The sequence below is a fragment of the Bidens hawaiensis genome, unplaced genomic scaffold, assembly GCF_021521415.1.
Source record: "Bidens hawaiensis isolate Kalapana, Puna unplaced genomic scaffold, B.hawaiensis_p1.1 tig00004773_1, whole genome shotgun sequence".
Lineage (NCBI taxonomy): Eukaryota > Viridiplantae > Streptophyta > Magnoliopsida > Asterales > Asteraceae > Bidens > Bidens hawaiensis.
Genome location: NW_027491297.1, coordinates 472,939 through 500,421, shown reverse-complemented (window position 1 = coordinate 500,421; position 27,483 = coordinate 472,939). Strand labels below are relative to the sequence as shown.

Sequence of the window (27,483 nt, the reverse complement as noted above, 5' to 3'; positions counted from 1 at the left end):
TTTAGTAAAAAAGGTAATTGTTTATGTATAAAAAACCATTCAATCCGTGTGTACGTATCAAGTTGCTCCATGATGCCTGAACATACATGTATATTCTTTTGAGTAATTTATAACTGAAGTATTTTCTGAATTTGTCAATTGTTTGCTACTTTGATATTGGCATATATTTCTTTTCTCTTGTAATTAATATATTAACATCTCATTTTCAATTTTTGTTTGTCTTTTATAGATACAGATCATATACTTGATATTTATTAACAAATCCGTTGTAGTCTAGTTGGTTAGGATGCTCGACTTTCACCCGATAGACCCGGGTTCACGTCCCGTCAACGTAATATTTTTAGATTCTAATTTTAATAATAATAATTTGCGTATTAAAGAATGTAGAGAAGAGGGGAAGTAGTCGGTCATCTAGAAGGATAAGGTTTTAATAATTACACATTGTCAAGGGGCTTTATTTTATTTTTCTAAATTGCCAATAGCAATCAACAAGATTTATTTTCTTTTTATGTTTGTTTTTCTATTTGTAATTTAGCAAATAAAAAAATAAAATCGATCTTTGTATATATTAAAAGAGATTTATTTCAAGTCGAGTTATCAAACCTTTTTTTTTTCACTGAATTAACTTATAACTTATAACTTCATTTACCAAGAAGTGTTAGATATGTAGTAATTAAACCCCCACATGAAACACATTTGTATAAAATAAGACACAAGTGTGCTTAAACTACCCAGAGATGACACAATGAAACAAACATAAAGAATAATCATGATTATATATGTTGTGCACCAAATCACACCTAGTAGCTCGACGCGCACGGGCAAGGGCTCAGGCGCAATGTGGCGCTTTGATGACGCACTTCGCACCCTTAAAGGCTGCCTTAGTATTTTTGATACATTTGGGTTTCTAGCTCCAGAGGCTGTGAAATTTTTGAGTAGGGTTCAGCGCGTCGTACACGGAACCTCTTCAGCTTCTAGGTCCCAAAGCTTCGTTTTTAGCAGGATTGGCTTTGCTGTTCAAAAGGGGGTTGCGGCGCAGCTTGTTGCCCGTTTGCCTGCCACTTTATTGTAATCGTTTTATAGTAAATTATATAAAACTTCGATTTGATTAAAAAAAAAAAAAAGGGGAATATAAGTCTAAATCTAAAGCATTATTTTAATCCACACACCAGTCTATTATTGAAACACATTTATAGCCTACAATCTTATAAAATATGAAAGTGTGTGATGACATTCCTCTGCAAGAGGTAAGAATTACAACAGAATGACCAAAGATGATGATCCCTCTTCATGCCTTATTGTGAGACGACACTTTTGGCATGGGCTTGATAATAAAGACTTTTCTCTTTCTTTTAAAACTAAACATGATAAATAAATAAAAATCCTCACTTATGGCTTAGTGATAGGAGGTTTCAGTTATTCAGTGAAGACCCAAGTTTGAATCTCACGTGTATCAGTTTTGGGTGTATATTGACAATGAAGCATTTGAGTTAGGTTTTTTTTTTTACAATGGTTGTCACTTCGAAATCACATTCACCATGGCCATCGTCTCTTACTTGAACAGAGCCTTCTCATCTTCTTCCAAGCTTCTCGTCGTCTTCTCCCTCAGGTTCACTAACTAACTTCCATTTTTACCATTTCAATTTACTTCATTATTATTATTATTATTATTATTATTATTATTAATTACCAGTAGTTAGGGCTTCAAATTATTATTTGGTTTTTCCCAGGGGTTAAGTTTCGATTGATTGGAGAATGTGTTAGAATATCAATAGATCAAGTTATTGTCAACACAACTGTTTGATTATCAACCTTTTAACCATGCATATCCTATTTTATTTAATCATTACTGTTTGCTTTTATACCCACTAGTAGTGACTCTCTATTATTCTATATATCCTTTATTATTATATGCCAATTCTCACTTTCCATTTTCCATATGGTGGTCTGATGTTTCGGGTCGACCCGTTCTCTCTTCATTTGCATATATGATTAATATATCAAAGTATGAAACCTTTTTCTAATCTATGTTAATTATCAACTTGGGTTTATTTAATTAGCTCTAAATTAGAAGAATAATTGGAGAACAGACAGTTTTAGATCTACTAAATATAGTAATTTGTTAGAAACCAAGAGTAGATAAAAAGGGAAATCGATTTTAGTTTAACAAGTTATTTGTCAAAGAAAATTAGAAATCAAAATATTTAACCTCAACCCACTTTTTTAGAAACTCTTAAACGGGTTAACAGGTCAACCCAATTTTTAAACAGGTCGTGTTGAAAACGGGCTGTTTCATCCGACCCAAAACCTTTTTTTTTTCATGTTGTGTCGGGAATTGTCGCCCCTAATCTTATACCATTCCTAAATGCTAGGACCACTAGTTTTAAAGTTTAATATAAATAGGGATCACATATGTCTTGTTGAATGATCATATGCTCCATCTATTTTGATGTCTGCAGTGGTGGTGGACTTCTTGCTTACTCAGAATCACAACCAAATGGTCCCACCCCCACAGGCAACATAGAACACGAACGATTAACAACTAAGAAAAAAGTGGTTGTTCTTGGAACCGGATGGGCTAGTACAAGTTTCCTCAAAGATTTAGATATTAGTTCATATGACGTTCAAGTGGTTTCTCCTAGAAATTATTTTGCTTTCACACCATTGTTACCTAGTGTTACTTGTGGCACAGTTGAAGCACGGAGCATTGTGGAGCCCGTTCGTAACATCATTAAAAAAGTAATACTTGCTTTTAAATTGTATTTCCTAGATATTCTAAATGAACTGTTTGGTATATATGATTTTGTTTTTTTTTATATATAGAAAAATGGAGAAATTAAGTTTTGGGAAGCGGAGTGCACGAAGATTGATGCAGCAAACAAGAAAGTTTTGTGTCGGTCTGTTATCGATTCAAATTTAGGAGGAAAGAAAGAGTTCTCTCTTGACTATGATTATTTGGTTGTTGCAACGGGTGCGGAAGTAAATACCTTTAATACCCCTGGTGTGATGGAATATTGCCATTTTCTGAAAGAAGTTGAAGATGCTCAAAAGATTCGTAGGAGTGTAATCGACTGTTTTGAAAAGGCTATTTTGCCCGAGTTGACCGAAGAAGAGCGAAGAATAAACCTACATTTTGTAATAGTTGGAGGTGGGCCCACTGGGGTAGAATTTGCAGCAGAATTACATGACTTTGTTCATGAAGATTTGGTCAAATTGTATCCTATGGTCAAAGATTTGGTTAGAATATCAGTTATTCAATCTGGTGATCATATATTGAACACGTATGACAGTCGAATCAGTACGTTTGCTGAACAAAAGTTTGCTAGAGATGGTATCGATGTGCATACGGAATGTTGGGTTTTAGGTGTGTCGGATAAAGAAGTCAACGTGAAAGTCAAATCTAGTGGTGAAAATGTTTCCATGCCTCGTGGAATGGTTGTTTGGTCAACTGGTGTTTCAACCCGACCCGTTGTCAAGGACTTCATGGACCAAATTGGCCAGGTTTATTATTAGTTTATTAATTTGTTTTTTGTTTCTCGATGATTGATTTTTGATTTCTAATACATTTATAGGGAAGTAGGAAGATTCTAGCTACTGATGAATGGTTGAGAGTAAAAGGATGTGAAAATGTTTATGCTATTGGTGATTGTGCGACCATTGATCAGCGCAAAGTCATGGTATTTAATATTTTCTTATTAATTTGTTACAAAATCCCATCACGTTTGGTGAATAAATATATCCTGTAGGAAGATATTGGTGCGATATTCAATGCTGCTGACACGGATAAATCAGGCACGCTAACTGTTGACGAGTTTCAAGATATTATTGATGACATACTCATGCGTTATCCGCAAGTTGAACTTCATTTACAGAGTAAACATCTTTGTAATGTGACCGACCTTTTAAATGATACGGATGGAAATGCAAGAAAGGAAGTTGACATTGAAGGGTTTAAATTAGCTCTTTCTGAGGTTGATTCTCAGATGAAAAGTCTCCCTGCAACGGCACAGGTAAATCGTATTCCTTTGTTGGTTTTATTTGTAAACAAAATAGATAAACGGCATATCAGTCAACTTTTATAATGATTTATGTGAAAGGTTGCGGCCCAACAAGGGACATATCTATCAAACTGCTTTAATAAGAGGGAGTTGGCCAAAATTACACCAGAGGGCCCGCGTCGTTTCAAGGGTACTGGGCGTCATGATTTCTGCCCGTTTAGGTATTATTTTGGCACTGTATTTTCTTATTAAAAGTGACGGTTTTCTGACTGTTTTTTTTTGGGGGAGGGAAGGTATAAGCATTTTGGGCAGTTTGCGCCTTTAGGTGGAGAGCAGGCTGCAGCAGAATTACCAGGAGATTGGGTTTCAGTGGGGCGTAGTACACAATGGCTATGGTATTCTGTGTATGCGAGGTAATATAGTTTTCTGCATATTGCATATGATATGTTTCCGTACATGATTCTTTTTTGTATTTTGGGACAAATGCAGCAAGCAAGTGAGTTGGAGAACAAGGATGCTTGTTGTGTCTGATTGGACGAGGAGATTTATTTTTGGTAGAGATTCAAGTCGGATTTAATTGATGTTAGGTCGGGTTTGGTTGTTGTTTGAGGCAGAATGGAAGAGAATTGTTGTTGTGTTTGGGTGTTTTTGTGTTTCTTGAGGAAATATCTAACCGATGTCCATATGGAATTCTGATCTTCACTTGTATCCTGTTATTTTCATTTGTGGTTTTAATATTATTGTGGTTTTAATATAATCTTTTTTTTTCTTTTACTTTTTATTGCTACAATTTTGACATGTAGAAACTGTATATAACTCACCGTTTAACAATTATTCATCGTTTAGACGTTCACTACATCTTTTTAACATGACCTAGAGATTATGAACATGATTATAATTCGTTTAGGGGTTATGTATTGCCGCACCTACGGTATAAGCATTGTTTTCTTATATCACAAGAAATCATGTGTTTGAAAATGAAGAGACGCAGAAGACTTTGTTTCTGTCCCACATCGGAAACCAGAAGATGTATTTTCTTGTTTATAAACAGCAAACAAGAACAAAACAACGCTGAGCTTGGTAACATGAGATTGTAAGAGAACGAAAATTGTTTTACTTCAAAAATTATTAAAGACGTCTCTAACAAAATTGTTTATTAAAATTATTAAAGACGTCTCTGACAAAAATTGATAATAAAGAAGTTACGATTAATTATGAAATTTTTAATCTCGTATGCTTTAAAGAAGAATTAACTACCAATGAAAGTTTAGAAGCCATAGCAGCAAAAATTATCAAACAAAACGAAGAACCGATAAAAGAATTAATCAAAAAGGTAGAAGAATTAACTACCAATCAAACAAAATTGATAATAAAGGAGAAAACTCGAAAAACATAAGGAAATTACATCCGAAGAGAAAAAGAGATTTCAAAAATACTATTTTCCCAACTTTAATGTTGGAAATCCATCATTAGGAAGTGCTAAAAGTCCAAATGCTTTAGAACGGCCTTTCGGATCTACCTCAAATGACTAATAAAAGTCAAATAAGAACACTTTTTCAGAAGACAAATTCAGGAGTTAGAATGAATTATTCTAACCTTCAAAATATCATTCAAAAAATAAATGAGCTTCAAAGTAACTGGAGTAATAATCCATATGTTAAGAAAACTAGCTCTTTTAGTACAACAAAAACGACTTTTTGAAAAAGAAATACAAGATCTTCAAAATAAGAAAATTATTTTGTCTTGTAGATAAATGAGTTCTATCACACAAAAATTAGAACATATTTTTGACGAACAGCTGGAAAACTATTCAGCCGAACAAATACAGGAACTCGTTCAACTTATGACCTTAAGCGATCAAGAGTGCGAAAAGAAATTTTCTGAAAATAAAGAATTAAAAGAAAAATATTTTCCAGAAAATAAAGAAAAAGTTTTTGCTCTAAAAGAACTCAAAACCGAAGAAGAAGACTCTTCAGAAAAAGAAATTCCAAAACATATGATGAATCAATCTAGCACTAGTAGTAGTAACCACAAGTCATCCTACAGGAAAAGAAACACGAATTCTGAATTCTCTATGCCCTATCATAAGGGGATACCTAATTCCGATAAAAATAATGGTAGTTCAACAGAAATAGGTACCATAAAAATTGATTGTATCTTTTGACTTTAATCAAAGAAAAGAAACAATTGACAAATGGAATACTGAAATTAGTTTAATTATCCACATTAAAGGAACAACTTGGAATAAAATTTACATGGTGAAGATTTCTTTGATCAAATTATTAATGTCATATATATGATGTTCTTAGGTCTTGATTTTCTTACAAATAAAGATCATGAGAACCAAAAATTGCTTGAAAAAGCAAGACAAACGTTCTTAGGTACCAAAAATTACGATTAATTATTTAGTTTTTAATCTCGTATGCTTTAACAAATCGAAGAACCGATTAAAGAATTAATCAAAAAGGTAGAAGAATTAACTACCAATGAAAGTTTAGAAGCCATAGCAGCAAAAATTATCAAAGACATCTCAAACAAAATTGATAATAAAGAAGAGAAAACTCGAAAAACGTAAGGAAATTACATCTGAAGAGAAAAAGAGATTTCAAAAATACTCTTTTCCCAACTTTAATATTGAAAATCCATCATTAGGAAGTGCTAAAAGTCCAAATGCTTTAGAACGGCCTTTCGGATCTACATCAAATGACTAATAAAAGTCAAATAAGAACTCTTTTTCAGAAGACAAATTCAGGAGTTAGAATGAATTATTCTAACCTTCAAAATATCATTCAAAAAATAAATGAGCTTCAAAGTAACTGGAGTAATAATCCATATGTTAAGAAAACTAGCTCTTTTAGTACAACAAAAACGACTTTTTAAAAAAGAAATACAAGATCTTCAAAATAAGAAAATTATTTTGTCTTGTGGATAAATGAGTTCTATAACACAAAAATTAGAACATATTTTTGACGAACAGCTGGAAAACTATTCAGCCGAACAAATACAGGAACTCGTTCAACTTATGACCTTAAGCGATCAAGAGTGCGAAAAGAAATTTTCTGAAAATAAAGAATTAAAAGAAAAATATTTTCCAGAAAATAAAGAAAAAGTTTTTGCTCTAAAAGAACCCAAAACCGAAGAAGAAGACTCTTCAGAAGAAGAAATTCCAAAACATAGGATGAATCAATCTAGCACTAGTAGTAGTAACCACAAGTCATCCTACAGGAAAATAAACACGAATTCTGAATTCTCTATGCCCTATCATAAGGGGATACCTAATTCCGATAAAAATAATGGTAGTTCAACAGAAATAGGTACCATAAAAATTGATTGTGTCTTTTGACTTTAATCAAAGAAAAGAAACAATTGACAAATGGAATACTAAAATTAGTTTAATTATCCACATTAAAGGAACAATTTGGAATAAAATTTACATGGTGAAGATTTCTTTGATCAAATTATTAATGTCATGTATATGATGTTCTTAGGTCTTGATTTTCTTACAAATAAAGATCATGAGAACCAAAAATTGCTTGAAAAAGCAAGACAAACGTTAACCCAATCACAACTATGTGATATATGTCCTTTAAATGATTTTACTTGCCTTTTTGAGCAAACCTTATATAAGCTAAGTACAAGTAAATACCATTCATGGATAGAAGTTTACCTATTGAAAATTCCTATTGTGGGGGAAAAAGCCAAAGAACGATGGAATAAGGAAAAGAACGACTTAACAATGCACTCACTAGGAAAGATTTTTCTAAAAGGATACAAGATAATAACTCTACATTCTTATGTAGATACAGAGGCAAGTCTCTGCCTAGCAAGCAAACATTTTATACCTAAAGATCTATGGGAAAATACTCCCGAAGACATCAAAGTAACAGTTGCAAATCAAGATACAATTAAATTAAATAAGGTTTGTAGAACCCTTATAGTATATTTCTCAGGAGAATCATTCCTCATTCCTACAATTTATCAACAGAAAATAGGAATAGATATACTCCTTGGAAATAATTTTTGTCAACTATTTGGGGCTTTCACCCAATGGTTAGATAGAATATCTTTTCACCTTAATCAAGAAATTATTCTAATAAAAAAAGATAACAAAAGTTTTTCAAGTTGGAAAGACAGGTTTTCTAGAATCAATGAAAAAAGATTGAAAAACAAAACAAATCCCAGGTACTAATATAACTCAAGATGTTATAAAACAAGACGAAAAATATTTTCTCGAAAAATATTTTCTTGAAATTCATAAATACAAAAAAATAGAAGAACTACTTGAAAGAGTATGCTCAGAAAATCCTATTGATCCTGAAAATCCAAGAAATGGATGAAAGTTTCAATAGAACTTATTGATCCTAAAACTTTAATCAGGGTAAAACCTATGAAGTAAAGTCCACAAGACAGAGAAGAATTTAGCAAACAGGTCAGGGAATTACTTGACTGAAAACTTATTACCCCAAGTAATCACCTCACATGTCTCCAACATTCTTAGTGGAAAATGAAGCCGAAAAAAGAAGAGGAAAAAAGAGAATGGTAGTTAACTACAAAGCAATTAATGTAGCTACCAAAGGCGATAATCATATTCTGCCTTGCATGCCGGAACTAATAACATTTCAAGGGGAAAAACTTATTTTTCTACTTTTGATTGCAAAAGTGGTTTCTGGCAGGTACTGTTAGATGAAGAGTCTCAGTTGCTGACGGCATTTACATGTCCTGATGGTCATTACCAATGGAAGGTAGTTCCTTTTAGGTTAAAACAAGCACCAAGCATATTCCAAAGACATATGCAAAATGTTTTAAGAGGTTTAGAAAATTATTGTACCGTCTATGTTGACGATATCATAGTTTTCTCAAACTCCGAAGATAAGCACTATTTTCATGTTTAGTCCTAAAGACAATAGAAAAATATGGAATTATCTTGTCAAAAAAGAAAGCTAATCTTTTCAAAACAAAGGTAAATTTTTTAGGTCTTGAAATAGACCAAGGGGCTCATTGTCCACAAAAACATGTCTTGAAAACTTTACATAGGTTTCCAAATGTTTTAGAAGACAAAAAAACATCTTTAACGGTTTTTATGTATTTTAACTTATGCAGAAAGTTATATTCCTAAACTTGCAGAGCTTAGAAAACCACTGCAGGTAAAATTAAAAAAAGGATTATGTATGGGAATGGAAACAATCCGATATAGATTATATTAAAAAGATAAAGAAAAACCTAACCAGTTTTCCAAAACTTTATCTACCAAAAGAAAATAATTTTTTAATCATTGAAACAGACGCCTCTCAAGATTATTGGGGAGGGGTTTTGAAGGCTAAAACAGCCGAAAAAGAAGAAATATGTAAATATACTTCAGGAAGCTTTAAACACGCAGAACGAAATTACCATATTAATGAAAAAGAGTTATTAGCGGTAAAAAACACTATTTCAAAATTTTCTATCTACCTAACCCCGGTAAAATCCCTGGTAAGGACAAATAATAAAAACTTTACTTATTTCCTTAAAACAAAAATTTCTGGAGATAATAAGCAAGGCAGTCTAGTCAGATGGCAAATGTGGTTCTCTAGATATTCTTTTGACATTGAGCATCTCGAGGGAACCAAAAACGTGCTAGTTGACGGCCTGACACGAGACTTTCAAAAAATGTGAAAAAACTATTCACATCTTTTTTCACCTATTTAAGGAGTCAAAAACCCCTAAAGGAGGGACAAACAATTATTTTCCACAAAAGGAAAAAACCCATGGAAGAGTTAAAGGCATTGCGCCTCAAAAAAAATTTCTTCTTATAGAATTAAAATCCATTCAGGAAAAAATAGCACTGTATGACGAAAGTCTAAAAACAACTACCAATTCAGAGCAGGAATCCGGAAGGAGACAATCTGAATCTATTCCCTTTCAAACGGCAAAGGGTAAAGAAAAAGCAAGTACGTTTACTCCTGTTGCTTTGGAAAAAAGCAAAAGAAAAATAAATGAAGAACTAAAATCTTCATCTAGTCCAGAAGCAAACGGCTCTGGTAAAGACAAATCAAATCCGTTGATGGCTGACAGTTTGCCAAAACTGAAGAGGTCTCACTAAGACCAAGCTACTCTCAAATTACCCAGAGACCAGAAAATCTCAAAACAAGGTTTTATGTTATCTTTGACGGTGAGCATAGGAGGATATACGAAGACTGGTCAATAGTCAAAAGCTACGTGGATGGAAGTAACAATCCATGCAAAAAGTTTGGAACGTTAGCACAAGCCCAACAAGAAGCCACTCGCTATTCAGAAAATCTTGGAAAAAGAGAAATACCTTTGAAGGTAACAATCTTTCATGAACCCTTAAAACCAGGAAAACAAGAAAGAGCCGTTGAGTTCAGAAAAGCTTCCCCATTTATGACGAAAGTGTTATTAGTAAAGACAAATCAAATCCACAGTTGGTATCAAAGCAAATATTTATGGCGTAAAACATGTAAAAATGTCGTAAAACCAATTTGTAGAGTGTTAAACTCAATTTGTGAGTATTTATGATGGAAGACATAAAATTGTCGATACATCGATTTTTTGAGTATTAAACTCAATTTATGAGTACTTATGGTGGAAGACATATAAAATTGTCGATGCGTCAATTTCTTGAATATTAAACTCAATTTATGAGTATTTATGATGAAAGTCATACAAAACTGTTGATTGTAACATCCTACTTTTGATTATAATAATAAAATAAATTTCGTCAGTTTAATAGTGGGTCGTTATCGGTTTAGATAAATAGAATATGAGTTCGGCTTATGTTATTTAAATGGAGATGGGTTATGGACTTGGGCTATGAAAGAAAGAGGAAAGGACCATGGGCTTAAGCCCATGACCCGTAAATATATAAACCATAATCACCACTTAATCATTCATTTCACATATTCCATACACCATCCAGAAAACACACTTAAGCTTTCTCTCTAGTTCTTCCTTTCTCTAAACCGAAACCAAGAAGGAAACAGAGTATTGACCCGAGGTAATGATAGTGTAATATCATATGAGCTTAAACCCGTTAGATATAAACACGAAACGACGAGCCGACACCGTTAAACCGTTTAAGTCACGAGATTCGGGTGGGTTCGGGTATAAACCGAACCTAAGATGAGCTTAGGGATCACCCTAGCTCAGATCTGGATCGAAAGGGGCGAAAAACGGTAAAAAAAACGAGTCCAGACTCGTTTTTCCGGCGAATCAGCGTTTTTCCGGCAGCCTTCAGTCGGCGGCGCCGGAAAAGATGTACGAGGTAAGGGTGTCAGGGAATGTTCCCTGATATTCTGACCTAACCCTAGTTCTCTAAGGAGTAATTAGCGAATTAGAATCAATTCGCCAGGTGATTCTCTAAGTATGAGATAACGAACTAGCTTCTGATTCGTGATAGTCAGTTCACTAAAGGAGATAACGAATTAGCTCATCCAGTTCGCTACGTCAGATAGCGAATTGGGCTAAAGAACTGGGACAGCGAACTGATTAACGAATCAAGTCAGATTCAGATGACGAATCAGATGCTGATCAGATGACGAATCAGTTAGCGAACCAGATCACAAAAGATAACGAATTGGCTAGCGAATTAGGCTTAATTCGTTATAAGAAATGGGTTAGCGAATTAGAAGACAATTTAAAATCCTAATGAAAAATGTGTTAAGACGGTTAATAGAAATAAAATTTTTCCAAGCTGACCTGGCAGCTCGACCCCAGCCAGAGGCTCTGCCCCTTGGACCCTGCTAGGGGCTGCCGCCCCTAGAACCCCGCTGCCAGGGGTGCTGCCCCCGGACCCCCGTTCGTTGAGGGTTACGTGAGGTCGAAGACTCACTCAAAAATAAACTGATTACAACTATTAGCTAGCGGTAAGCGGGTATTGAACACAGGGAGTTTGTGGAAAGTGCGTTACTGAGTAGCTATAAAATTTAACTATATCAAACTAAGTGCAAAAAGTAAATTCAAAGATTTGGTTGTTTGGTTTTGATAACAAAAAGAACTAAAGCAATAAACGAGTTTTAATCAATATGCGAAAATATGCCTTCCCTCGGTTTCAGGTTTCCATGAATGTTACGGTTAATGTTTAACTGAGATGAACAATAGGTAAAGTTCGTGTTTATGTAAACGATTGCAATAATTGAAGATCAAGTACTTGGATTATACAACGCAAGGTAATCACTCAAAAACCAATTAGTTTATCCAACCCGGAATCCCTCCCGGTTAATCTCGATTACCTAAAGCACCAAGAACTGACGGCTTAGAACACAAAATCGATAAACTAACAATCTATCAACCAATACATAAACACCATAATAATGAAATCAATAAGATCAAATATTATCTCAGAAATTGTCTAAACATTCAACCAAACAAACATAATAAACCTTACAATCCGAGGGAAAACACGAAGGAGTTTAGCCGAGCATGATTCGGTTCGTTATCCCTTCGATTATAGTTTGCATATGAATCAAAATAGAGTTTCTAATGATTACCACACTCAAAATTAAGCTATGGCACCTCCAAATCGCCCTTAAGTCGTCCTTAGATGAAAGATAATGATTGGGATCCCAAAAGCCAACCCTAACACGAATTTATAAGGTTGTTACAAGTTTCAGCGTCAGTCCCACCGTAAGCTACGGTGGCCACCGTAGCTTACGGTGGCTTAAAAATGCCCTACGGTGGCTTAAAACTGCCATACGATGTGATTTTATTCAGAGTCCACCGTAAGCTACGGTGGCTTCACCGTAAGCTACGGTGGCCTTTAACAAGGCCTTCTTGTTTTCATCATAACTTTCTCGTTTCAACTCCGTTTTCTTCACCCTTTTCGCCCACGTTATCGTAATTAAATCCTCTATCTTCTCCTACCTGCAATTATATGAGTAACCATAGTCAAATAATTCCACAAAATAAACCGATTGTATGCATGGTTATTAACCGTCTTATATCACTTAAGGATTGTCCAATGGACCACCTGTCAGAGGGTAATAATTAAACTAGAAAGACGATATGTGTAGTGATAGTTATTGATACGTATAATTATTATACAGTTAGTCGTGCACAGCTAAAGAAGGGGATAACCGTAAACGGTGAACGCAACCGCCTTGAGGTGAGTTTCTAGCCCCACTTCCTTGTTATGTTTACGGGGCTGTGTGCATACTCGATGTGATAGTTAATACACTTAACTTAAGTGGTAAGTGTATGCCTGGTATGATTTATGTATGATGATTGCTTGACGGTGCATGAATGATCTTCGGATATTGCATGTACCGTCAGGTGGTGGTTAAAGATATGATTGATAAGTATGATGTAAGATATGATGTATGTATGAATATATGATGTATGCATAATGTATGTATGTTATGTTGTGGTGCGTGAACGCTCTTCGGAGATTGCACGTATTGTCAAGTAAAGTATGTATGGATAGGTACGGTGTGGTTGTATGAAACAAAGGGACCAGACCCTAATAATATCTGTGATGGTAGGGACCAGACCCTAATAATATCTGTGATGTTGGGGACCAGACCCTTTATAATATGTGTGATGTTAGGACCAGACCCTTATAATATCTGTGAGGTTATAGAGCGGAAGGCTCTTTAAATAGGACGGATAGTTATGTATGAAAAGTAAGTATGAATAATGTACACCCCTTCGGGCACGTGTGCAAGTATGTGAACAGATTGTATGTTGTATGATTAACTAGAACTCACTCAGCGTAGCTGACTTTTAGTATGCACACAGGTGAGTAGATTGAGGCAGCTTGCATAAGAGGAAGCACATGGCATGAACTTGAAGAAGCTGGCATCTCAAGAAATGTTATGTTATTCTAAAGACAATGTTTTATGTTTTAAATAATTTGAATGCCCGTTAAGACAACAAAGTATGGTTTTGTAATATGATGGTTTGAATGTTTTAATATTCCGCGAATGTTTTTTTTATTAACTATGATATTATGAACTGTGTTTATGAGTAAATCCAACGTCAAAAGTGAGGCACCGGTAACGGGGCCTTACATTGATGCTCGTTTTTCTTTTGTATTAAATGAGTTGTGGGATCGATTTTATTGGACATAAAGTCTTTATTTATTGTCTATTTTTGACTAAGTTTTTGATTAGAAATCATTTAGTTTCAATAGAGACTAATCGAGTTTTGTTTGAGAAATCAAATATTTGTAAAAATGCTTAAGGAGAGATTATATAAATACTTTTGAAGTAATTTAACAGTTATAAAATAGACCATACCTTTTCTTCCTATCCAGCTAAGTAAATCTTCTTAAGTTGAATCTTTCAAGTGACCAACCCAACCAATTTGTTCCCTGCGGCCTCCTGCCTCAATGGTACTCTTATGGCTCCAGGGCTCCAGGTTTTGCAAAATTCTTAAAGATGAAAATGATGGATAATAAGAACTTATATATTTATTTCATAACTGTTCTTCCCTTGGGAAGAACTTCTTGGTAATTACAAAATACTCTCCTTTAGCAAGGAGATTACTCACTAACACATATGATTGATATTACAAGTAGAGAGAAAAGAAAAAAACTAGATGAGGATGCGATGATTAAACTAAAAATCATTCCCTTTTATATAGGAGGAGAAGATTTATACAATGGACTAAAATGCCCTTATAATTTCGTCATGCATGACGTTTCTGGTCGACATACCCATGTGTTGGTCCAGTTCTCTGGTGTCTTCGTCAAAGTAATAGCTGTAAAGATGAGAGCTGTTATTTTCTTTTGTACCGCATGAACAGTATTGGCAATTATGATTTTCATAAGTGCGCTGAAGTTCCTGACATAATCTTCTTTAGTGACTGGTCCTGCTTCTACTTTATTAAAGATGATTCTCTGCTCCATCTTCTCTAAAGTTGCTTTCTCGTGCTTTGGTAGAGGAATACTACTGAAGCTGGTGATTATGCAGTGGTGACTATAACAGTTCACTTTATTAAAGCTTCCAGCTTTTATCTTTTGCAAATTTTCGAGAATTTTTAGAAGACTCTTGACTCTTATTTCAACCCAGTTGCTCGGGTCTTCATATTTTTCTTCCAATACTTTGGATGGATTTACGGTTCTTGTTTTAGCAAGACTGATTTCTAGATGATGGTAGCTTTGGAAGTCTTTTCCTTGATGCCAATCTGGGAGTGTAGAAATACACTTGATGAAGATGTTAGCGTCTTTTCCCACTGCAATCTTTTTGCGAAAGTTTTTGATAGCTTTCTTTATTCCTTCAGCCATTAAACTAATTTCTTGTAAATTAGAGGCATGGTAAATATACTTAACTAACCCAGCAGAGAATGCTAAGGAGATAAGTTCTGGGCTTGCACCTGGACAAAAGACAATTAAACTTTTAGTAGCCTTATTTTCTGTGTAATGTGCTCGGATTCGAAGTCATTTTAACTTAAAGACCGCGCTTTAGACCATAATGATCTAAATTCATCAAGAGATACAATATCTTGAGATTCTTCTTTTTCTTTCTCTTCATAAGTTTTTAATTTTGAGAGATATAGGGAAGCTTTTCTGAACTCAACAGTTCTTTCTTGTTTTCTTGGTTTTAAGGGTTCAAGAAAGATTGTTACCTTCAAGGTATTTCTCTTTTTTCAAGATTTGCTGAATAGCGAGTGGCTTCTTGTTGGGCTTGTGCTAACGTTCCAAACTTTTTGAATGGATAGTTACTTCCATCCACGTAGCTTTTGACTATTGACCAGTCTTCGTATATCCTCCTGTGCTCACCGTCAAAGATAACATAAAACCTTGTTTTGAGATTTTCTGGTCTCTGGGTAATTTGAGAGTAGCTTGGTCTTAGTGAGACCTCTTCAGTTTTTGGCAAACTGTCAGCCATCAACGGATTTGATTTGTCTTTACCAGAGCCGTTTGCTTCTGGACTAGATGAAGATTTTAGTTCTTCATTTACTTTTCTTTTTCTTTTTTCCAAAGCAACAGGAGTAAATGTACTTGCTTTTTCTTTACCCTTTGCCGTTTGAAAGGGAATAGATTCAGATTGTCTCCTTCCGGATTCCTGCTCTGAATTGGCAGTTGTTTTTAGACTTTCGTCATACAGTGCTATTTTTTCCTGAATGGATTTTAATTCTATAAGAAGAAATTTTTTTTTTGAGGCGCAATGCCTTTAACTCTTCCATGGGTTTTTTCCTTTTGTGGAAAATAATTGTTTGTCCCTCATTTAGGGGTTTTTGACTCCTTAAATAGGTGAAAAAAGATGTGAATAGTTTTTTCACATTTTTTGAAAGTCTCGTGTCAGGCCGTCAACTAGCACGTTTTTGGTTCCCTCGAGATGCTCAATGTCAAAAGAATATCTAGAGAACCACATTTGCCATCTGACTAGACTGCCTTGCTTATTATCTCCAGAAATTTTTGTTTTAAGAAAATAAGTAAAGTTTTTATTATTTGTCCTTACCAGGAATTTTACCGGGGTTAGGTAGATAGAAAATTTTGAAATAGTGTTTTTTACCGCTAATAACTCTTTTTCATTAATATGGTAATTTCGTTCTGCTTGTTTAAAGCTTCCTGAAGTATATTTACATATTTCTTCTTTTTCGGCTGTTTTAGCCTTCAAAACCCCTCCCCAATAATCTTGAGAGGCGTCTGTTTCAATGATTAAAAAATCATTTTCTTTTGGTAGATAAAGTTTTGGAAAACTGGTTAGGTTTTTCTTTGTCTTTTTAATATAATCTGTATCGGATTGTTTCCATTCCCATACATAATCCTTTTTTTAATTTTACCTGCAGTGGAATACAACTATCTGCATAAATTAAAGTACCTAAAAACCGTTGAAGATGTTTTTTGTATTCTAAAACATCTAGAAACTTATGTAAATTTTCCAATATATGTTTTTGTGGACAATGAGTCCCTTGGTCTATTTCAAGACCTAAAAAATTTACCTTTGTTTTGAAAAGATTAGCTTTCTTTTTTGACAAGATAATTCCATATTTTTCTATTGTCTTTAGGACTGATAAAACATGAAAATAGTGCTTATCTTCAGAGTTTGAGAAAACTATGATATCGTCAACACAGACAGTATAATAATTTTCTAAACCTCTTAAAGCATTTTGCATATATCTTTGGAATATACTTGGTGCTTGTTTTAACCCAAAAGGAACTACCTTCCATTGATAATGACCATCAGGACATGTAAATGCCGTCAGTAACTGAGACTCTTCATCTAACAGTACCTGCCAGAAACCACTTTTGCAATCGAAAGTAGAAAAATAAGTTTTCCCCTTAAAAGTGTTATTAGTTTTTGCATGCAAGACAGATTATGACTATCGTCTTTGGTAGCTGCATTAATTGCTTTATAGTTAACTATCATTCTCTTTTTTCCTCTTCTTTTTTCGGCTTCATTTTCCACTAAGAATGCTGGAGACATGTGAGGTGATTTACTTGGGGTAATAAGTTTTAAGTCAACTAATTCCTTGATTTGTCTGCTAAATTCTTCTCTGTCATGCGGACTGTACTTCATAGGTTTTACCCTGATTACAGTTTTAGGATCAATAAGTTCTATTGAAGCTTTCATCCATTTCTTGGATTTTTCAGGATCAATAGGATTTTCTGAGCATACTCTTTCAAGTAGTTCTTCTATTTTTTGGTATTTTTGAATTTCAAGAAAATATTTTTCGAGAAAATATTTTTCATCTTCTTTTATAACCTCTTGAGTTATATTAGTACCTGAGATTTGTTTTGTTTTTGAATCTTTTTTCATTGATTCTAGAAAACCTGGCTTTCCAATTTGAAAAGCTTTTGTTATCTTTTTTTATTAGTATCATTTCTTGATTAAGGTGAAAAGATATTCTATCTAACCATTGGATGAAAGACCCCACATAGTTGATAGAAATTATTTCCAATGAGTATATCTATTCCTGTTTCTTGTTGAAAAATTGTAGAAATGGGGAATGGTTCTCCTAAGAAATGTACTATAAGGTTTCTACAAACTTTATTTAATTTAATTGTATCTTGATTTGCAATTGTTACTTTGATGTCTTTGGGAGTATTTTCCCATAGATCTTCAGGTATAACATGTTTGCTTGCTAGGCAGAGACTTGCCCCTGTATTTACATAACAATGTAGAGTTATTATCTTGTATCCTTTTAGAAAAATCTTTCCTTTGATAGAAATGGAATTTGGATTAGTTATATTTAAATAAACTAATACATTTTTCTTTTGAAGATTCTTACAAAAAGGTGTATTGTTTGGGCCTTCATCTTCATCATCCCCCCATTTAAAAGTTTTATTCATCTTAGAGTACTAGAGCTAATTGTCAAGGACCAAATATTTGAAGATCGAGATGCTTAACTTGTGTTGCAACGCTTGGGTTTGTTGGCTCGTCCCGGACTTCATTGGGCACGGCCTCAGCGGGAAGGAAGGCGTACATGCCTAGTCGTGCTGGCACGACGAACGAATCGATGGTTGCGAGCTGTTGCCGCTCGCCTGATAAGTCCAAGGCAGGACGAAACCAGCAAGCCCTGATCATGAGCGGACCGATTGGCTGGCCTTCGGGCATCACACGGACTCAAAGGGATAGCTCCGTGACAAGTGGTATCAGAGCCAGGTTGAACCTCGGATATGTTGGAACGTGCACACTCAACCAAAAAGAGCTTAAAAATGTCGAGAATGAGTTATGCTATGGTGGTGGGAGAAGATCGAATGGTCTTTGTAAGCCGCGAGTATGGGATCGTGAGCTCCGCCCTAGTCCAGTGAGGTGAAGGACACCGTGTTCGTGTTAAAAGTTTTACGGTGTGGCAGAGCCGTAATCTGGGTTGAAGTCTGCTAGGTTGGCGAACGTCGGCGTAACATAATCCGACGGCATAATTAACCGACACGGCTAACTCACATTTTGGCTGAACTACTGGGTGTCCCATTTATCAGAGTGAATCATTCTCAAAACGCATGGCTTCGGCTTGTGAGCTGGTATGGGATGGCGAACTTGCCCTTCAGACATGCATGGCATAAGGGAAGACCAACGTCTAAGTCTTGCACGTCGGTATTGGACGACAAGTGCATGCACGAGGACGTGCATGGTTATGGTGGTGGAAGAGTGTCACAGACCAAATATTTGAAGATCGAGATGCTTAATTTGTGTTGCAACGCTTGGGTTTGTTGCTCGTCCCGGACTCATTGGGCACGGCCTCAGCAGGAAGGAAGGCGTACATGCCTAGTCGTGCTGGCACGACGAACGCATCGCTGGTTGCGAGCTGTTGCCGCTCACCTGATGAGTCCAAGGCAGGACGAAACCAGCAAGCCCTGATCATGAGCGGACCAATTGGCTGGCCTTAGGGCGCCACACAGAGTCAAAGGGATAGCTCCGTGACATAATGCTACTATCTGAAGAAGAATCATATTTTATTTCAAATGAAAATACCTGCATATACGCCATAATCCCAGATTGGCTGGGTCAAGTTGCAGCAAAATCTGACTTGCCCGTTCCAAGTCTGGAGTTGGGTCATGTGGTTCGAGCGTAGGCTTGGACTATTTGGTTCCTAGAGTGGAGTGTATTGCGTCAGGTTGGGTTCCTTTAAATGGACTTCCATTTCTTTTGTTAAATATGTTCTGAACTATGGATGAGCAAAATCGGTACCGGGTTAAGTACCAAGAATTTCTGTTTTTCAGGATTGGTATTTTTAATACCGGTACGATACCGTGCCCATCCATATTCTGAACTACTTATTTCCATTATTTTGGTTAATATAATCTGAATTATTTGCTATTACCATCCTTTTCATTAATATATTCAATTATATTTTAAAATTTCCTATTTTTGTAAATATAATCTGGCTTCTTTTTTATTACCATATATCTTTTTCGTTATATACATTCTGAACTTTTTTTATCACCACCTTTTTTTTAATATAGCATTATAGCTTGAATTATTTTATAAATTTATTCTCTTTCTTTAGTTTGAATGTATTATGAGTCATTTATTTTATTTCTCTGTCCATGTAACTTTATTGGTTGAAATATTAAAATATTTATAGATATTTAGACCATCCGTAGTCATAAAGCTCTACTACCAGGCGTTATGCGTCACGTGGCGCCAGTCAGAGTTATGGTTTTTCACAAAAACTGGGTGTAGTCATAATGCCCCACCCCCAGGCGTTATGTGCCACGTGGCGCCCAGTCACGTTTACACTTTTTTGCACCCACCACCGGATCCAATTATTCCGGCCACCACGAAACCCACCGGATCCAATTATTCCGGCCAATATGAAAACTATTAAAAATAATATAATTAGGCCAGTTTTTTAATATGTTTCATGAGGAATTATCTTGGATTGGGCTGGGCTTGTAGCTGGACTAGACTTGTAGCTATTTGGGCTTGTGGCTGGTTCAAGAAGTTTGTGGCTGGTTCCTATCTGATATAAAAATAACGGGTTTGAGGACAAGGGTAGATACACATATAATACTCTCAAAAATCTTAGTTCTCTTCCAGGCGATTTGTAGGTTTCGTCTGTTATAGATCAGTTCTCTGTTGATATTATTAAGGGTTAATCTCAATTGTGTGGATTAATGAAGACCACTGGATTCAATCTTTCCGGCCACCATGAAACCCACCGGATCTTGACTGGATTACTCCACCGCAGCCGTCGCCGAAGTTACTCCTTCCACCTCAACGCAGCCGCCGCCGGAGTTACTCCTTCCACCTCCGCCGGTGTCAACGGCTCCCACCCCACCGGATAGTTTTTTTGATTTTTGTGCTCAAAAAAATAAAAACCTCAAAACCGATGGTCTTAGCTGTTTTAGCATTACAGATTTTTTCGATTATTTTTCAGACACTTTATACTAAAATATCTCTGACCATTTTATCATGCATTCCATGGTAATAGAAGATACGATCTTAAATCCTCACATTTTACCAGAACACCCCAAGGTTATTAAATGTCCTAGTTAACTGGAGGGGCATATTAACAAAATCCAGCAATGAACACACACATGCATATTCATTTATACATGCACACATACTTCCATATATACTCTTCCGTAATTACATATATATATTCTTTCTTACCAATTCAATTCATAGGGGTGGCTAGGGTTTAATTACTAGCAGTACGCGCGTACTGTCGGCATGAGAGGATCATACTACTCGTTCTACCAGAGAGCCTCCAATGGTTTCCGTGAACATCCTAAACTCTCTTTATTTCGCCGGTACTCTCAGGTATTAATGTTATACTTATACCGTATGTGTTTATTTTTATCAAATCTGCCCTTTGAATTTTGATTCTTATGATGTATTCCAATGCTTAACAATCTAATCTCATGATAATATGCGTTTATTTGCTGTATTTGTTCTTAAAGTGAACATTAATTAGAAACCGATATAGTGTAAATTGCTCATTGTCAATGAAAGTTTACATGTTAGCTAGGGGTGTAAACGATCCGAGCTTGAGCGCAGTTCGTTTTGACCTACTCGAGTCTGAGCTTGCCGTGTCTTGACTTACTCTTGCCTGAACTCGGCTCGTTTTGACTTCCTTTTCCTAGAGCGCAGCTCGTTTCGAGCTTTTTTTTTCTAAAGCTCGAGTTTGGCATGTGAGTTGTTTTTTAAAGCTCGCTCTCGGCTTGTTTATTGTTTATTAATTATTGAATATACGTTTTTATATACTTTAAGAGAAGTCTTAAACGAGCCTAAGCTTGGTTCAAGCTCGTGTAAACGAGTCAGATCTCGGCTGTGCAATGGTAATTCATAATGAAGTCCAAAAGAGGTCAAACTTATAAATACACAACGGGCTCGGGTCAAAGCCTCAAACTCAAAAATGCTCGGCTCGTCTTGAGCTTTGATCACTTTTTACTGAACTGAGCTTGAGTAGCTTGCCAGCACTCATAATGTTAATGCATGTGGTTTAAATGTATGTCTGAATGACTCATGAACTGATGTTTTGGTTTGGGCTACGTATGCAGTGGTGGTGGACTCGTGGCCTACACTAATGTGAGGCCAGTTGGTAGTGTTTATGCGGATTCAGCTCAATCTAACATCAAAAGAAAGAAAGTTGTTGTTTTAGGAACCGGTTGGGCAGGCACAAGCTTCCTGAAAAACTTGAAAGATCCCTCACTAGATGTTCAAGTTGTGTCCCCTAGTAATTATTTTGCATTTACCCCTTTGTTACCTAGCGTTACAGTTGGCACTGTTGAAGCTCGCAGTGTTGTTGAACCAATCCGCAATATTGTCAAAAAGGTACTGTTAATTTGTAGTTGGTGAGTTGTAGTTTGATTTGTGTGTGAAATTGTGAAATTTGTATTGCAGAAAAACTTGGATGTTTGTTTCAAGGAAGCAGAATGTTTCAAGATTGATACAGTTAACCAGACAGTCCACTGCAAGTCCAGTCAACATACCAACGAAGAGTTTACTGTGGATTATGATTTCCTTGTGGTTGCAATGGGAGCACGCGCAAACACATTCTACACTCCTGGTGTTGTTGAAAATGCTCATTTCTTGAAGGTATTGTTTTTCATTAATGTTATTGACTCACAAATAGAAAGGTTTATTCATAATATTCTTTGCAGGAAGTTGAAGATGCTCTTAAAATCCGTAGGAGTATTATTGATTGCTTTGAAAGGGCAAATCTTCCAAGTGTAAGCGAGGAGGAAAAGAAAAGAATTTTGCATTTTGTGGTGGTCGGAGGTGGGCCCACCGGGGTGGAGTTTGCAGCCGAGCTTCATGACTTCCTGTATGACGATTTGATTAAACTGTACCCTGATTTGAAGGACTATATGATGATAACACTGCTTGAGGCTGGTGATCACATATTAAACATGTAAGGAACTTGAATTTCTAGATATGAAATCAGTAATTATACATTTATATATAGATGATGGTTTGACTAAACTTCTGTGTTGGTATGCAGGTTTGACAAAAGAATAACTGCTTTTGCTGAAGAGAAGTTCCAGGGAGATGGCATTGATGTGAAAACTGGGTCAATGGTTGTCAAAGTTTCTGACAAATCAATATCTCTTAAAGAAAGAGCAACTGGTGAAACTAAAGATTTGCCTTATGGGATGGTTGTGTGGTCAACTGGAATCGGGACCCGCCCGGTTGTTATGGATTTTATGAAGCAGATTGGCCAGGTTAATTTAATTTCATGCAATGCAATGCAATGCAATGCTTTGATTTTCTTTCTAATATTTTACTCAACTATAATGATTAATTATCTGTTTTTTGAATTACAGGGAAACAGGCGAGTAATGGCAACGGATGAATGGCTTAGAGTGGAAGGAGTGCCAAATGTGTATGCACTTGGTGATTGTGCTACAATAAATCAATGTAGAGTGATGGTATGTTTGTGTTATTATTATTAGTTTATTATAAGAGGAAAATAGAAGTTTTATTGAGCAAATTGTGTTCACATGAAGATATAGCAGCCATATTTAGCAAGGCGGATAAGAACAAAACTGGGATGCTGAATGTTGCAGACTTCAATGAAGTAATCAATGATATTATCGAGAGGTATCCGCAAGTGGAGCTCTATTTAAAGAGCAAAAAGCTGAAGAATTTGGTTGAGTTACTGCAGAGCGATAAGGATTCTCGGCTGAATATTGAGAAGTTCAAATCAGCACTATCTGAAGTGGATTCTCAAATGAAGAGTCTCCCGCCAACTGCACAGGTGAATCCAATTATTCGAATAAAAACTAACTTGATCATTCTTGGTTTAATGTAGTATATAATAATCTAATGCTGTTATTAGGTGGCGGCTCAACAAGGTGAATATCTAGCCAAATGCTTCAACCGGATGAAAGAGTGTGATGAGAATCCTGAAGGCCCGATTAGATTCAGAGATTCTGGACGACACCGTTTCAAACCGTTCAGGTAAGTAATTATGTTTTGATAATTGTGTAAACTGTATTGAAGTGTAAGTAACAAGCATTTTGTTATGAACTGAATGAAGGTACAAGCATATGGGGCAGTTTGCTCCACTAGGCGGTGAACAAACAACAGCACAACTGCCTGGAGATTGGGTTTCAATTGGGTACAGTTCACAGTGGCTTTGGTACTCTGTGTATGCTAGGTACATACTAGATTGATTGTTCTTCATATTTTTAAAGCTCTTCCAGTTGTTTAATTAATAATAATAATAATATGCAGCAAGCTGGTGAGTTGGCGTACAAGATTCTTGGTGATTGGTGACTGGGGAAGAAGGTTTGTTTTTGGAAGGGACTCCAGCAAAATATAAGAAATGAAAGAATTATTATAGTGAAATTTTGCTTTTATTATGAATTTTGATAGGTGATGTAGTTCTGTGTTGCCTTTTGATTTTATTATTAAAAAAGGGTTATCATATACTATGATTGGTTGAAGGGAAGGTACTTGTAATTTGAATTTTTTTTTTTGAGAAGTTGATCAAAGTGAGGCGTTTATTTTTTGGTTTGGAGCTTTTCAAATGGCGTATTATGGTGTATTACGCACTTGCATTTTTTAAGATATTGTTTTTATCTTCATCTTGTTAATCCAGCTACCGATGTTTACAAAATACAACATGTACTGTATTTTTCCTTGTAGAGAGATGTTTTCTGGAAGAAGACCAAAAATGAATTATTATTTTGGTATCATTCATACCATGGCAAAATAGACTGGTACAAAAACAAAGTAAAACGGTTACTTTCTCTTAGCACCAAGCCACCATGATGCCTTTCATTTTGTGAAAACATTTGGTTTTGTATTGCTACCGATTTTGTTAAAACCAATCTGATGCAGTCGGCCCAAACGACCCCGGCCCAAGTCGCGTCCCGGACCCATCATGTCTGGTCCAAGAGGAGAGCCCAACCAAGGCTGATGAAGTTGTTATTTAGTTTCTTCTTTTTTCCTTTAACCCCTGTAATCTTTCTCTATAAGCTTTGTTTTTCAGTCTTATCAAATTCAAAATTCAAACAACATTTCTCCCTCTTCTCTCTCATATAAATCCATCCTAGACTATGATGAACGATACTTAATAGTTCTGTTTCTTTGTTATGCAATTTGATCTACTGAAATTAGGGTTTCTGCTTTTTGGACGTAACAGTTGAGTCGATTTAGTGTCTTACAATCTTCAATCCTCAAGCACCGGTTCAATTTAATCGTTGGTTCGTCATTCGCAGCCTAATTCCTAATCAGAGGTAAAAATTGATTCTGAGTTTGATGTTTATTAATTTTATAGAGTATAGATTTTATCATTCACATGTTTATTGGGATTATCCTCATCTCTTCTAATTGACAGATTCACATCCCCAATGGAGTAATCCTTTAAAGTCCTAAGCCCTAGCCGCTTCTGTAAGTTTGATTCTTCATAATGATTTGACTGATTCTTCATTCTCATAATGGGTTTTCTTTAACTTTATACAAGTATTAATTAATTTAATCGTAGATACAATCGCGTTTGTAACATGGAAATATGGAATTAAAGGTTTCCTTAAAGTTCATAAACTACTTACACGTAGAAAGTACCTATCAAATACCAATCTGCTTTGTTAACTAACGTTGTGTGGGCTAAATAAAAGTAACTTATCCATAGTACAGGACACCATTATGAAATTTGTATTACTAGACAAGTATCAAATGTTTTCTTTTAAAGAAAACACCATTGTAAATGGCATATATAATATTGTAGATGAACTTTTGGTAAATATAAAGATGATAGTGATACAGATGCATTAGTTTACATATTGTATATGCGTTGGCTTGTCAAAATTTTTTCTGTCTTATACCTCGATGTTTGTTTCTTTTGCTGCATAAGATGTTATACTTTGTTTATCTTAATTTTATGTTGGTTTGGATGTTATGTTCCTTCTGTGTTTGTGATGTCCCACTTTTGTTTCTTGCTTTGTTATGTTTTGGTTTGCGTATTATTGGTTTAAAATTTAGATACTTCAGTTTTTTTATAGCATAGTAGTATTTATAAATGTTTGCTTCTTTTTTGTGTATGAAGAATTTAAAGTTATCTTTGGTTTTTTTGATTGCTATGATTCTAGGATTTCATTGCTAATGTATTTTTTGTTTTACTTCTTTCGTTTGGTGAATTTGCGTTTGTGTTAATTTATTGTAGCTTTAGACTTTTGTTTAAGCTCTATCTTTTCTTTTAACATTTGTACTTGATTGCTCACTCTGTCCTCCACATGTGCGTGATAAAAGACCACATATTAGCTCATCATTATTCGGTAACAAGTATCATTGTAAATCATATTGGCAAGCCTCTCATCACCTGCACCGTGAGTTTCTCTAATTCCTTTCCATAGACACCCTTAGTATCCTTTTCTCATTCTTATTTTATTTCATGGTGACTTGTGTTTAGAAAAGAAAGCAAACGATTTAGGCTTCTTGAGAAACACAAGGACTGTGTTTTCTGAGCAAAGGGCTTCCATAAAAAGGAAGATTACTTTCAAGTAAAAGTTTTTAGGTAATACACATTCATTTAATATTGGATTTTTCTAAAAACCAAAAACTATGAACCTAACTTTATAAACAAAATATCAAAGAAAAGGTAGCACTCAGGAATATGAGTACTTGTATTTGAAACTGGGCGAAATGGGCCACAGCCACTTTGGGTTAACCTTCTAAGTGCGTACATCTTTTTGTCCAAGTTTTTGAACATTTTTATATATAATTGATGCATTAGTAGAATGATTACATTACTCTGTAGAACTACAAGCTGTTTAGCCTTCTTTGATAATGCTCTCAACGCTAAGTTTTTAGTAACAGGTTGCAAGAAAAGTGTTAGTTATGAGCATCATAAGGAAATTCATTTAAACGGAACTAAGAAACAATGCGTTATATGAATACTAATTGGTTTTCTTTATATAAATAATGGTTTACAAATTGCACATTTAGTATACATAGATTGAAGTTTTTACCTGCATGTTAATCTACATGTTTTTTTAGGTTTTAATTGTACAACTTCTTAGTATGATTCTTGTGTTTAGTTGGTTACTTATATAATTATATTGTGTGGAAGTTTCATTAAGTACTCTTTCATTTGTTAGGTTATCAAAAACATCATGTTATTAACATAAGAATATGAGCAGCAGATACAACTTTTTAGCAGCCTACTGATACAACTGCGAAGTATGACCACTCTAAAACTAAGGCGACAAAAAGATTGAAACAACCGGTATACACTTTTTTTATTCTTATCTGTATGGCTTATGTTTAAACCCCATGTTTAAATCTTGATGCTATATAAAGTATGTTTTATATAATTTTGCTTATTGCTTTATACATGTTTATACTAATGTTTTAACAGATTTCATAAATAAATACTGCAACTAAACCAAAATATATATTTATTTAATTTAATACTTTAATTACTATTAGACGTCGTTAAACAAATCACTCATATTTTGTATGTTAACTTGTGATTTATTATTGGTTTGATGACAGTAGAAGCAACAAAATAAAGTTATATATATATTTATAGAACATGATGATTAACTATTTGTTGTACATCATGAATCTAAATGGTAGTATAACAATAGCACGACCTCACATCGCAACACTCGGGTAAAAAACACTTTTATTCACTTAAATTTAAAATT

General features: G+C 35.0%; 2 protein-coding genes across 2 annotated transcripts; both read left to right on the top strand.

Annotated features, from left to right (window-relative positions):
* Nucleotides 1-1,538: 1,538 nt before the first annotated feature.
* LOC143628014 (external alternative NAD(P)H-ubiquinone oxidoreductase B1, mitochondrial-like) lies at nucleotides 1,539-4,706 on the top strand. The gene is made up of 8 exons (XM_077097706.1): nucleotides 1,539-1,609; nucleotides 2,460-2,739; nucleotides 2,824-3,501; nucleotides 3,573-3,677; nucleotides 3,747-4,010; nucleotides 4,098-4,219; nucleotides 4,292-4,411; nucleotides 4,488-4,706. Exons 1-8 carry the CDS (start codon nucleotides 1,539-1,541, stop codon nucleotides 4,573-4,575), a joined length of 1,728 nt encoding a protein of 575 aa, XP_076953821.1. The 3' UTR covers nucleotides 4,576-4,706.
* A 16,349-nt stretch (nucleotides 4,707-21,055) lies between these two features.
* Nucleotides 21,056-24,168, top strand: LOC143628002 (external alternative NAD(P)H-ubiquinone oxidoreductase B4, mitochondrial-like). The gene is made up of 10 exons (XM_077097698.1): nucleotides 21,056-21,123; nucleotides 21,865-22,159; nucleotides 22,229-22,423; nucleotides 22,489-22,739; nucleotides 22,830-23,049; nucleotides 23,152-23,260; nucleotides 23,335-23,585; nucleotides 23,667-23,788; nucleotides 23,868-23,987; nucleotides 24,065-24,168. The coding sequence occupies exons 1-10, from the start codon at nucleotides 21,056-21,058 to the stop codon at nucleotides 24,150-24,152; spliced, it is 1,719 nt and encodes a 572-aa protein (XP_076953813.1). The 3' UTR covers nucleotides 24,153-24,168.
* Nucleotides 24,169-27,483: the final 3,315 nt, after the last annotated feature.

What these genes read in the sequence shown, in the direction of transcription:
- LOC143628014 (XM_077097706.1), top strand. Translation starts at nt 1,539, where the DNA reads ATGGCCATCGTCTCTTACTTGAACAGAGCCTTCTCATCTTCTTCCAAG. An exon ending in TTCGTAACATCATTAAAAAA is followed by an intron (nt 2,740 to 2,823) that starts GTAATACTTGCT and finishes TTTTATATATAG; the next exon opens with AAAAATGGAGAAATTAAGTT. An exon ending in TGGTATTCTGTGTATGCGAG is followed by an intron (nt 4,412 to 4,487) that starts GTAATATAGTTT and finishes GGACAAATGCAG; the next exon opens with CAAGCAAGTGAGTTGGAGAA.
- LOC143628002 (XM_077097698.1), top strand. Translation starts at nt 21,056, where the DNA reads ATGAGAGGATCATACTACTCGTTCTACCAGAGAGCCTCCAATGGTTTC. An exon ending in CGTGAACATCCTAAACTCTC is followed by an intron (nt 21,124 to 21,864) that starts TTTATTTCGCCG and finishes GAACTGATGTTT; the next exon opens with TGGTTTGGGCTACGTATGCA. An exon ending in GTCTCCCGCCAACTGCACAG is followed by an intron (nt 23,586 to 23,666) that starts GTGAATCCAATT and finishes TGCTGTTATTAG; the next exon opens with GTGGCGGCTCAACAAGGTGA.